Raw genomic sequence first — 13,322 nt, 5'->3', positions numbered from 1 at the left:
GCTTTCCTCATATTGGCCTCCATGTCATCGCAATTCTAAATTGTGGCAGAGTTTATGTAAGCCCTATATAAACGAACCTGCATTTCTCTTTATTATTTTTTAAAATCAAATTTAACATTTACTGATAACAGACAAAAATAAAGTTCTGAGAATTTTTTTTTATCTTTTGCCGGGATTCCTTTCAAAGGTTTAAGATCATGACGATTTCGTTTAGAATGTAATGCCTCGCCTGTTTTACCCGTCACGAAATGTTTCTTACTAGTTTAAGGACAATAAGCGCCTTTCAAAATTTCGCAATGCTCTAATGACCAGGCATGCATAAATAAAGAGTACAATCTGGTTTTTACATGTTTACTCTGTTAGCGTCAGTAACACTATGTTCGTGCATCTGTTTAACAAATCTCTGTAGAGATTATCTTTTTATCTGACAGTAAAGTAAGAGCCCTAACCTAAGATAGGAACATGCAGCATTGTCATTTGATATTTTGAATTATATTATATTATGTAAGATTATATTATATTTTTTTTGTTATGTAATGTTAGGTTATATTACGTTATGTTATATGCTATGCTATGCTATGCTATGCTATGCAATGGTATGCTATTATATTATATTATATTATATTATATTATATTATATTATATTATATTATATTATATTATATTATATTATATTATATTATATTATATTATATTATATTATATTATATTATATTATATTATATTATATTATATTATATTTCTCTGCCAACAGATCAAACAGTCACACGCGGTAATGATTTCTCTCAAAAGCAGTGAGTTGGTCTAACATGAGTCTATACAACGGACAACTTTGACTTAAAAGAAACCAGAAAAGCTTTTGACCTAAATAATTAGCAAGTGCCTTGAATATTTTTGTACTGGATTATAATTTCGAGCAGACGTGACCTTCAGTCATGGGAGATTTTAAAGGACACGCCTTACCCGGCAGTCTGTTTCTTCTTTACGGTTTGTGGTGGGCGGTGTGTGTCACCAAGAGGTACTTACTTTGTCGTAGAGCAGGCAGCAGATACATCTCTTCCGCGACGTTCCCTTGTCCCTGCGCCTGCGGTCCTCTAACCAGGCTACCAATAGAAGGCTTCATCAAGGTTGGACTCTCAGGTTTTGGAATGTTGGCTGAAATCATATTTAATCTTCCACATCCGTCTATGGGCATAGGTAAGTAGACTGATTCTGATTATTCTTAATTATTATTTTAATCATTATTTTGTAATATTTCCACAAGCTTAGAAGCTTGGAAATTCGATTCTGCAGAGCTAAAACGTACTAACAAACCTCCCCAGGACCCCGGGGCATAGCAACGAACAAGGTTAGAACTTAGGACTATTGAGACTACTGAACGACAGTCCAGTAGGCATACCACATGAGCAGGTGTGAATGGGTGCATGTCATTGTACACCACTGTAATATAAACATAATTTGTTTTCTTCATAGTGGCAGAATCTCTCTCTTTCTCTCTCTCTCTCTCTCTTTCTCTCTCTCTGTGATCTCTGTTCAAAGTTTGGGGGTGGTGCGTGGTGTCCATTCTATTTTCTTACATTCACAGAATACAATTAGGGCACTCCTGACAACTCTGGGTATCTTGATACACGCCTACGTTGTCTCTACTACACTGCAAGTAGAAACAGTTTGGGGCTTTGTTGCCCTTTCTGTCCAGTGGTTTGGAGGAAAAGCTCCCGTCACCTCAGCGCGGCGTCTCCGAGTAAACATCTGAAAGGGGAGTTGGATTGGCTAAATATGGGAACGAACATGGCCCCCCCAGCGGGCTACGTACTAGCGAACAAACATTGCACGTGAAATATGCACGTGCTCAGGATGTAAGAGAGGTTCACTAACCCAGTCCTATTTGTTACACTGTTCCCCAACAGAAGACCATACGTGTGGTTGTGGTGATGGTACCCCCCCCTCACCCCTGTTTGTTTCGGTACATTTTAGAAATAAGGAGAGTCCTCCAGTGGTCTCGGACTCCGGTCTTCACGTAAGAGGAGGAATAAGGAGAGTCCTCCAGTGGTCTCGGACTCCGGTCTTCACGTAAGAGGAGGAATAAGGAGAGTCCTCCAGTGGTCTCGGACTCCGGTCTTCACGTAAGAGGAGGAATTTTCGTTGTTGGCTCCAGGAGTCGTGTCTCATGAAAGACCGGCGCGAATAACTGATCGCCTTGGCTTCCGAACCGGAGGTACCGGGTTTGAATCCTGGTGGAGGCTGGGATATTTAATTTCGGGTTCTTTATGCGCTACCAGCTCTATTGGGTACCTGACATTAGTTGGGGAAAAGTAAAGGCGGTTGGTCGTTTTGCTTGCCACATGATACCTTCGTTAACCGTAGGCCACAGAAACAGATGACCTTTACATCATCTGCCCTAAAGATCACAAGGTCTGAAAGGGGACCGTTGTTTACTTATTGTTGTTTTGGAGCCTCCTAACAGGGAGCCAATCTCTCACCCTGGCAACGCAGTAAAAAACCTTTTCCGTGTTAAATGGTCATAAAAGGAACATATCTCGAACATTTTTGGACATTTCGAAAAGGTTATGTTGACTTTTTTTCTAGCTATTAACTCTTAAGCAACTTTTCTCTGCTTCCAGCGCGTGTCTAACGTTAAAGACTGGCATGGCATTTGAATAAATGGTGAAAAGCATGTTGAACAAAAGTACCGTACTAAAAATGTTAAAAGTAAATAGCTTTCAAGTAGGCCTACGCTGTCAAGGTTGAAAACCTCGAGTCTAATAAAACTTAAGTGCATACAATCTTGTTATGTTTCTCGATTATGAGTTCATAAATTTTGGTTTGATTTTCCACAGTTCAGCATGCTACCATGTATTTCTTCTTCTTGATGTCCGGCATAGTGGACATTGCCAGCCACTACGGTGCGCCCTTGCCCCCTGCCACGGATTACATCGCCTTAACTTTAGCCTTTGCAGTGGAAGGTCTGCTCTTTGCTAACCACCTTCATGGCAGACCAATGGTCGACGTCCACATTCATGTCCTGCTTGTCTACGTCATCGCTCTCACTGTCGTCTGCCTTATTTTGGAAGCAAAGTAAGTCATTCAAAGTGCAATGAGGCCTACATTTAGAGCTATAGGTAAATATTTAATGCAATAAGGCCTACATCTAGTGTTATAGGTAAATATTTAATACAATAAGGCCTACATCTAGTGCTATAGGTAAATATTTAATGCAATAAGGCCTACATCTAGTGCTATAGGTAAATATTTAATACAATAAGGCCTACATCTAGTGTTATAGGTAAATATTTAATACAATAAGGCCTACATCTAGTGCTATAGGTAAATATTTAATGCAATTAGGCCTACATCTAGTGCTATAGGTAAATATTTAATACAATAAGGCCTACATCTAGTGTTATAGGTAAATATTTAATGCAATTAGGCCTACATCTAGTGCTATAGGTAAATATTTAATGCAATTAGGCCTACATCTAAAGCACTTGGTAAAAAATTATAGGCCTATTTTAATGCATTTAGGACTAAATCTAGAGCTCTTTGTAATTATTTAATGCATTTAGGACTAAATTTGGAGTTATAGGTAAATATTTAATACATTTACATACACATGATATAGATCTCTAGGATAATGACTTTATAAATGAAAATAGGCCTATATAGGCCTTTAACTTAGCCTTAACGATCAATGTTTATGAAGTAGCGAAGGTCTCGTTCGACATCCATTTGTTTTTATTGTATTATTAGACCTACATTAAGTATGATGTCTATTAGTTAGCCCGTTTCAAAAAGTGTTATTTATTAGGACTTTGACTTAAAATTACTTTTTTTTTAAAACAATCTAATCAGAAATATGGGCTAGGGGAAACATGGTGACATTTGAAGAATGCTGACTTAGTTTTCCCTAATTTTAATAAATAAACACTATTAATAAGCTGTCGTGATACGTAAGCATGAGACAATGTTAGGATAGAGATATTTTTTATTTGGGCGATTATACCGCATACCTTTTTAACAACTAAGTTTTTCATATTTTTTCCCTGTCAGCAAACAAACAAAAATTCAGCTCAAGCCTATTTAATTAATGTTAAAGACCAATGATAATAATAATAATAAAAGCCCCGAGTTCATCTGTGCAGAGGTCGAATGGGTGGCACACTTATCCTAGATCAAGAGACAAATGATTCAAAGATTACAATAACTTAAAATTTAAATGTTTCAGGATTTAAGCCCGGGGGTGGAGGTAGTTCGACGTAGAGCTACTGACCACACAGGTAGGCCTGGCCTATATGTAAACCCAAATTGCGCCCTTTAGCAGCAACACTTTCCTCTTTCGCCTTGCGATCTTATCGAGATCTTCATAGTTTCATAGTGATATTCATTGTTGCTAAAATAGTGGTCCTGGTCTTCATAGTGATAGTCATTGTTGCTAAAATAGTGGTCCTGGTCTTCATAGTGATAGTCAATGTTGCTAAAATAGTGGTCCTGGTCTTCATAGTGATAGTCATTGTTGCTAAAATAGTGGTCCTGGTCTTCATAGTGATAGTCATTGTTGCTAAAATAGTGGTCCTGGTCTTCATAGTGATAGTCATTGTTGCTAAAATAGTGGCCCTGGTCTTCATAGTGATAGTCATTGTTGCTAAAATAGTGGTCCTGGTCTCGTATGTATGTTTTATCAAAAAAACATTTTTTTTAACATATTATGACATACTGATGGCATAGTTTGCAAACAAGATAACTGAAATACTTCAATGTCTCAAGCTATTAAATGGCTTCAATTTTTCAATTTGCTGGGAAGTCTCAAGTCAAGGCAAATTGAAATATTGTAGGCCTATTATCAACATTAAAAGAATGTTTTAAGACATAACTCAAACATTTACTGGTGACACCACCACTATACCAAAAAAAAAAAAAGTTGATCCCCTACCCTTTTAGTCAGGGGGCTGGAGGGGTGGGGCATTGTATATTCTAAGTGAAGTTAGGGATAAGCCTAGGTTCATTATTAAAAGTAAAAAAAAAAAGTAAAGTTTCCCCTTTCAGACCTTGAGATCAAGGGCGGACTGGCTATCTGGGCATTCGGGCAAATGGGCCGGTCTGGTCGTGGCAAGAGATTTTTTTTTTTTCAATTAAGACAACTTTAAAAAAAAAGTGACAGCAGCAAGAAAGAGATGTTCAAGTTGTTTTTTTTTTTTTGGACAACTAATTTTGTTTAAAATTCAACTAGAATATCAAAACATTTACACTATACTTATTATCATTTGCAAAACGTCAGACCGTAATTTTTTGTTATGCACGAGCGCCATGGACTTCAGCACTGCTTTGATGTCTTCAAGGTTGTGTTTGGCCTGATCATTTTGCTGGTCGGCATGTACAAACTTCTGCTTAGTTCAAAGTCATTAAAGACGTAAATTCTTATAATAATAAACTGGTTTTATATAGCGCTGTTACATCCGATATTTAATGAAAGGAGATTTATATTTTAAATAATCAGGGCCGGATTTAAGGAGGGCAAGCGGGGCTACATCCCCGAGGAAATATATGTATCGGTATTTCGACGTCTCTGAAACTTTTAATTATCTTTTTTTTTTCATTTTTAACGCTAACACTTTCAAACTTAGGTCGGCTTGCAACGCTGTCGTGAAGTGTTCGGTTGTGGCAAGCTCGTAATATATGAATGCATCTCTGGAATTACGGCAGTACATCTATCAAGGGACTTACAGGCCCTTACCCTCCACAAACTCAAAATTATACACCTCTTAAAACTAAAATTTGCATATTAAATGTTTAAAAAATGCAAAGTGAGACTAAATTTAGCATGTTTTTAGATATAAGTATTTTTTATTCCTAAGTGGAATTTCAGGAAAGCTTTTGAAAAACTGTAGGGGGCCTCCACAAAAACCCTGCCCCCGGGTCCCCACATACTTAAATCAGGCCCTATAAATAATGGGTCATGGTACTTTCTTATAAAATTCGCGTTTTTTGAGAATGTACTAAGACGAAGCAAGAGCTTTTCACATTAAGTTCCACTCTAACCGTTCAGCTTTCTCTAATCTTTAAATGGAATAGGATGTTTGAGTCAGCCAGGGAAACCAACGAATTATCAGACACGTAGTGGCATGACACATGAAATGCCTAGGACGCAATTTTCTTTTTTTAAGTAACATCTGTCATCTATAAGTAATATCATAACGTAACATTTAATACTATTGTAACCGAGGGCAAACACTCCACGAAAGATAAAGGTGAAGAGAGATTTTTTTTTACAAGATATTAGACGATCACAACATAAAAGTCTTATGAGTTCATTTAGCTGCTCTGGCCTGCAGGGTTCACTGTCTCCGCCACTGCCTTCCACTAACATACACATTTCACTGCTGCCGCCTATGTCTTAACGTTCCAACAGGGCTCTCTATCTTTCCACTAACACAGGTTACATTACGTGTCTCAGGAACAATAGTATACATACACTAACAGGAATGACCCTTTCCAGTTTCCTCACAAGACTTCTTCCTGACCAGACAAACTACATTTCTTCTGACCCGCTTAACACACTGGCAATGATCCCTTCAACAACTCAGGCGGTTCTAAGTTTCTAACCTATCTCTATTCTGTCTCTCTATCTACTTGGCTGGAATCAACAGTCCACCATCTTGTTTCTACCCACTCACTCGTCTTTAACAGTGCCCTGGTGCGCACCATACGCTTCAATGTAGGAGCAGAGATATAACAATATATTCATTTCAAACTTGTTAAGGCTGCTATTGTACTGTTAATAGTTTTCAGATTACATACATGTATAAATAATATACAGTATGTAATCCTACGCAAGCATACATCCAGTATCTGCATTATCAAACTTTATCTACATATATTATACACATATAATATGACATGTCATTTGTGGGCCGGGTTATATGGTAATGCCCGGGCCGATTTTGACACCCAGTTCGCCCCTGTTTGCGATCTATGGGGCAGATGATGTTAGGTCATCTGTTTCTTTAGCCAACGGTTAACGAGCAGGGTGTTATGTGGCCAGCACAATGACCAACCACCTTTACTTTCCCCAACTAAGATCAGGTACACATTAGAGTTGGGTGGACTCAAGGGCGCCCTAAAAATTCCGAAATTCGAAATCTCAGTCTTCACTGGGATTCGAACCCAGGACCTCAGGTTCGGAAGCCAAGCGCTTAACCATTTGACCACCGCGCCCCCTCATTATTAAACATGTGTAAATTATAAAGATAAGAGGTTGACGCAATGTCTCTTTATATTCATTACTAAACTATTCAGTTTGTTCTTCACAGGTTCCAGAAATCTTCCTTGTTGTCTATGGCCCGAGCATATCTTGTTATGCTGCAAGGAAGCTGGTTCTGGGGGGTCGGAGTCATTCTGTATGGACACCCTAATGATAAAACTGCATGGAAACTAGATGATGAAATGGGTGTCATGCAAGCTACTATTTACTTTAGGTATGTACATCTTCACATTGAAATAGCTGCATGTGCAATAACACAGTACTAATTATATTGTTCAAAGCTTTTCTGTATTGACAAAATAATTGAATTTAATTTCCACATTAATTCTTTTTTCTTAAAAGTAAAAATCATTCCTTGTAGAAAGAACTATTTTATAATGCTTTGCCCAAAGCTTCTGTATTGTGATAAGAGGCAGTAGGTGGAATTGAAAATCTTAAGATTATACCAAATCATTTTAAACTAATCTTTCCGTATATATTTAAATGTTCAATATTTTCTTCCATAAAACTAATAAGAGACTCTAGGAGGTCCACATTCTATTGAATGTTAAGAATAACAAAAAAAAAAAACATTTGTTGTTGACCTTTTTTACAAAGCTTATATCAACACACTTTGTCTGTCTGTCTGTGGTGTGTGTCTGTCTGGCCAAAATTTGTACATGTTATTTCTCTGACACCCAATCTTGAATCACAATTATTTCTTTTACCTGACAACACAAGAATCAATAAAATTGTTTGATATCAGAAACAAAGGAAAGAAATAGTACTTGACTGAAGTGGTGGTATAATCTGAATTAGTCCCCTTTATATTAGCCTTAGTGAACACAAACATAGAGTAGAAACAATAGATAACTACAATCTTCCATGTTCATAGACTCTTCGCTAGCAGAGTGTTTACTGCATTGGCTTGAGAAGCCTGAGAAGGCTTTAGCCCACAAGTTCCAATTCAGGTCATTCCCTTTAAAAAAAAATAAATTTAAAAAGCGATCACCCAGATACTCCATTCTTTCTCCCCCTACCCCTTTCCAACTGGTCCAGTCAAGTGATAGGATCATAGAGTAGTGAGAACGCTTAAAGCAAGAAATTGCGCTTAACAAAAACAATTATGGTACGAAAATATTTCTAATCGCACAGATTTATTATCGTTAGTCTAGATCTATTACAATGTTAATTACATGACTGATCCAAACTAATTGATACACTTAATATAAGCTTTGTTTTTTTTTAAAGTATTTTTGTTTGTATTTTGTTTGTTTGCTGTCATTTCAGCTGGCACTGTGCCTTCCATTTTATCTTGTTGTTTGTTGTGTTTGTCGTTATGGGCTGCATCTACAGAATGCCTCCAGGAGCTCGTTTGAATGGTAATGGAGTGGAAAATGGGCCCAAACAGGAGGAATACAGAATGCTAAAAATAGAGGATGATGAGGATGTCAGTGATATAGAGTTTGAGAAACCAGTTACAAAAGGTTTTACTTCATAATTAGCTCTTAGTTTTGACTTGAACGCAAAAAAAAAGAATCATGTTATCACAAAGTTAATTTAATTATTTATAAAAACCTGCAGAGTTATAAATTGTTGATAAATTGCTATATGTTGTCATGCAAAAAAAAACATTCACAACTGTGTCATTCCATTTTTTAAGTCAATTAAAATTATGACTTTACAGATAAATTATATTTATATTTATTTAAAACTCATCTTTATTAACTAACTTTTGTTCCTAATTATAAATACAATGCTTGAAAGCAAAACAAAAATACCAGTTAGGTCTAGAATTATAATTTCTAAGTAAATGATTATTACATCAAGATCTCAGATTTTTCTTTTTAGCAATATTTCTTATCTTAATCATTTTATAACAATACATTTTTTTTTTTTTTCATTTGTTCAAGATGTAATGTTCTAATCAACTTTTTTATTTTTGCTAATTCTAATTTCTCTACAATAAGCCACTTAATTGTTTTGACATCATTTATCACCATTGTATCAAATCTGTTGGTAGAAAAACATTTCCTAAATCTGGTGTTGATACATTATTTCTTTTTATTCATACCCTGATAATGATCTATAACTAGGCTTCTCAAACTATTTTAATAGAGTCCTTCTTTACATTTTGAGAATCCTTCTGCTTATACTTAAAACCCTTTAAATTTTGTTTTCATAATCTTATAAAAAATTATTGCATTTGAAGAGTAGGTATAGATTCTGCATTCATTTTGTTTACTGAAATCCACAATGTATGTCACTACTCTTATTGGTAATGATGTTAACAGTTTGAGAAGCTCTGGTTAGGGGCAGATAATTGTTGAATATCTTTTACATTTTAAATTGAATTGTACAAAAGTAGGACTTTTATCTGCCCCTTGTTTTATACACATATCTATCTATTATTTACAAGCAATTTTATCCATCTATATTTCCTTTCACTGTTTGGCTTTCCTCTCGAGAGCAATTAATTTATATTTTAAGTGCCAATTAATGACTAATCTCAGGTCCAGTTATTTTGTTGATTTCAACCTCTGAAAGCCTTAAAGCGCTAAATTTGCATAATATTTCTATTCTTTACATATTGCTTTTTTTTTTATAGTGACTCCTACCTTAAACTAAAAGTACAGAATTATAATATAATTGTTAGACCCTCCATCTGTAGAGCCCTTTACTATTACTAAAACAAATTTTACATTGTTTTTTTTTAATTTTGTGGAAGGATATTTAATATTTATTTAAATTATGTAGCTTCAATAAAATTAATGTAAAAACCAGATTTAGAAACTTTTCTATGAGAGCTATGCATAATTTAGTTGTATACTTTTGTTTTCCTTTATTTTGTACATTTGTATTTTATTACATATTTAAAAAATGATAGAAAGTAAAAAGCAATAATGTATAACTTTCATATTTTTGTAGGCCTAATTGATGATTTTATCTATGTTTTTGTTAGCGTCAGCGTGTGTTTCTCTTTCTTAATGTTTGTTACTGTTGGTGTGTTTTTACTTGTTATGTTTACTTTGTGTGTGTGTGTCTGTTCACAAGTGCCTGTGTTTCAAACACGGTTTCTATGTTTATATGTCCATCTGTCTCAATGTTTAATTATTCAATGTCTAAGTCAGATTATTTGTATCTCAACTCGTACTAGCTCTGGTGGAATTACATCAATGTAAAACTAACATTACCTAAACCTAGTTCTTTTTTTGTTATAAGACATGAGTTTAACAAGTATTTGTTGCAGAATTAAAAGCTTAACATACCTATATAATGGAAGTTTGAAATACAAATCATCATGGCTTTTTCTTCATAAGCATTTTCTGTTTTTCATTGATTTTTATTTTGATGTCATTGTTTTATAGCTACTTTGAAATATTCATTGTACATCTTTTATTTACAGCTTTTTATAATTTTATACTTTATTATTTTGGCATCCAATTATTGTTTATTAAATATTAGGTATTAAAAATGTAGATCTGTGTTATAAGCTGGGTAAAAGCATTGTCCTTCTTGCATGACCTGTTTTATTTTCTTAGGGTCAGACACACAACTGGTCTTTAACCCTTTCTAACCCCACACCTACTCAATGTTGAGAATCAATAAAATACGATCAATATGCCAATAACAATTTTAGATTCAGTGAAATTATATAAAGTAATTTAGCCTATGCCTTTCTTATTTTGTTTTTGTAAGTTTTTATGTCATTAAATATAGGCTTACCTTTATATACAACTTTTTTTGTTTAACTTTATAAAAGTAATTTTTTGTATCTGACATTTCTAATCTTAAATTTAGTTTTTGGTTGACATGGTTTTTAATGGAATAATAAAAATTGAGGGAAAATGATAATTTAAATTTCTAACTCTTCAAATATTCCTATCACAATAAATCTAATTTAAGTAAATGTTTTTAGCGGCTACCGAAAAGGGAAAAGACGCTATTAGTTTTGTGTAAAATGTCTGTCCGTCCTGTTTAGATCTTGTAAACTAGAAAGGATAGTAAAAATCCGACATCATAATATTTTAGTCCATTCAAAGTTAAATTCTGATGCAACGGGTACTTTTTTTTTCTAAAAGCGAAAAAAATCTAATTTTTTAAATCACTTATGCAAGCAGTGTTTCATAACAATACACCACTTTTACAACTATTCACTATTAATAGTAACAAATACGGGAGGCTCTTTAGTAGAGGAGGCTACCATTTACCATATTTTTACACATTTATGCAAATGGTTTTAGTTTTTTTTGTAAAAAAAAAAAAATTTTTTTTTTTTTACATTTGTATTGCTACATTATTTAAGAGAAAAAATCTATTTAGGATGCATACGTTGGACATAATTTAAAATAACAATTAATAAGTAGGATTTCATATTATCTCATGAACTACAGAGAAACACCATGGTGATAGAACACTGAACTAAAGGATTTTTAATTTTTTTTTTACAGAAATGTTTTTTCTTTAGGATTTGATTAAAAGATTGACCCTTTACAAAACAATTAGATCAATTAGATATTTATTATAAGACATTAGTTAGGCCAGGTTCGCATTTAACTTCACATTCACTTTCAAATATCTTTTGGTTTGCTTGACCGCTGGGGCACCACACAAGATCTGTCAACCTTCTTTCTCCATTCTTCTCTGTCATTTGTCCTTGATAGAATTTAATTCTGATGTTCTTTCTGAAAATATTGATACCTGCCTTTTTACCTGCCTGGGTGGACCACTTCGGTGGCCGATTTTGAGTTTGTGTTTCCACACAAACTGTCTTTGTAACCTTGTTTTAATTGTTTTTATCACAGAAAAAATAAATTTCAATAGGGCCTATAGCCTATATCTTTTAAAAGTCTTGAAAAAAGTAATCTTTTTTTTTTATACTTTAGTCAACTTTTGGTCTTGAACATTCTTACAAAAAGAAAAAAAAAACGTGTCCATATCACTCGACCTAGCAAATAGAAAATGTTTCTGTATTGGAGTGTAATCTACAGCTGGATAGGGAGGAGACATTAATTGCTTCAATGAACTCTGTAAGAGAATTAAGTTAATGAATCTTTAAGTTCTAGAACTTAGATGGCGAGCCATGAAGTCTTGTACAGAACACAGTCTCTGTTGACTGTCAAATTGTTAAAGTATATTATTATGAAACTCATTTTGTCGTGCATTTATCATTATGTCCACATTTTCATCAATCTTGAATTCTTGATTATTGATATGATCAACATTTGAACAAATGGAATGTTTATATTTTGTATTTATATTTTTATGAATTTTTTCATTATACAAATAAGTAGAATTCCTTTTTTTTAATACTATATATTTAATTTTGTTGTAGTCTTTCATAGCAAGTGTATATTTAGTCTAATTGGTGTGAGTATTGTCAACTGATGCCTAGTCTTTATGTCACTCTGTAGACTGAAGTTAATATTTTTTGTCAACCATGTCTGACTAATGTTATTCTTTTCTACATGTGATTATTGTAGACATGTTGTGTTTTTTTTTTTTTTGCAGTATGTAAAGTGCCTAATGTTAACTCGTTATCTAGATTCACAATGAATGTGTTAATTTTGAAATGCTTGTTGCTGAAAAACATTTTTTCAAATACCAATATTTCTTCAGTGTTTTTGTTACCTCAGGTGTTCATTGTCTTTGTTACTTCAGTTATTATTGTCCTTCTATTTAAACATGGGACAAGCTCACTGTAGGTTGCAATGAGAATAGAATAAAAAGAATTATTAGAATAATAATTACATAATAATCTAATGAGAAAAGCAGCGATGGATCTTTAGGCCGCTTGCACACTTCAAGTTCTCTGCAGCAAGACAATAAACCATACAGCTGATGGTGTGAAGCTGGACGTGGGATCTCGAGCTTACACATTAGGCCCGTAGTGGTCGAGATCTTTGTAACGATTGTTCTTGTAAGGGTAGGCTATACATTTAGACCATCCAGCAAACATCGTGTAATGCTCAAATGATCTAGCATTTGCTTTCCAATGATCGTTGCTGAGTGCAGTACAGTTCAGTACAGGTCTACAGTTCTGTACAGGTCTACAGTTCAGTACAGTTCTACAGTTCAGTACAGGTCT

The 13,322-nt window shown here is 34.3% G+C and overlaps 1 protein-coding gene across 2 annotated transcripts in view; it reads left to right on the top strand.

Annotated features, from left to right (window-relative positions):
* Nucleotides 1-12,842, top strand: part of LOC106057642 (transmembrane protein 45B-like) — a 35,764-nt gene extending 22,922 nt beyond the window's left edge. For both annotated transcript variants that reach the window (XM_013214944.2, XM_056032779.1), the window contains exons 2-5: nucleotides 755-1,197; nucleotides 2,838-3,075; nucleotides 7,305-7,469; nucleotides 8,525-12,842. In XM_013214944.2, coding sequence (XP_013070398.2) covers nucleotides 936-1,197; nucleotides 2,838-3,075; nucleotides 7,305-7,469; nucleotides 8,525-8,735 — 876 coding nt within the window. In that variant the 5' untranslated portion in view covers nucleotides 755-935 and the 3' untranslated portion in view covers nucleotides 8,736-12,842. The remainder of the gene's footprint in view (nucleotides 1-754; nucleotides 1,198-2,837; nucleotides 3,076-7,304; nucleotides 7,470-8,524) is intronic.
* The last annotated feature ends 480 nt before the right edge of the window (nucleotides 12,843-13,322 follow it).

Source organism: Biomphalaria glabrata, chromosome 6, assembly GCF_947242115.1.
Source record: "Biomphalaria glabrata chromosome 6, xgBioGlab47.1, whole genome shotgun sequence".
Taxonomy (NCBI): Eukaryota; Metazoa; Mollusca; class Gastropoda; family Planorbidae; genus Biomphalaria; species Biomphalaria glabrata.
This window is presented reverse-complemented; position numbering and strand designations above follow the sequence as displayed.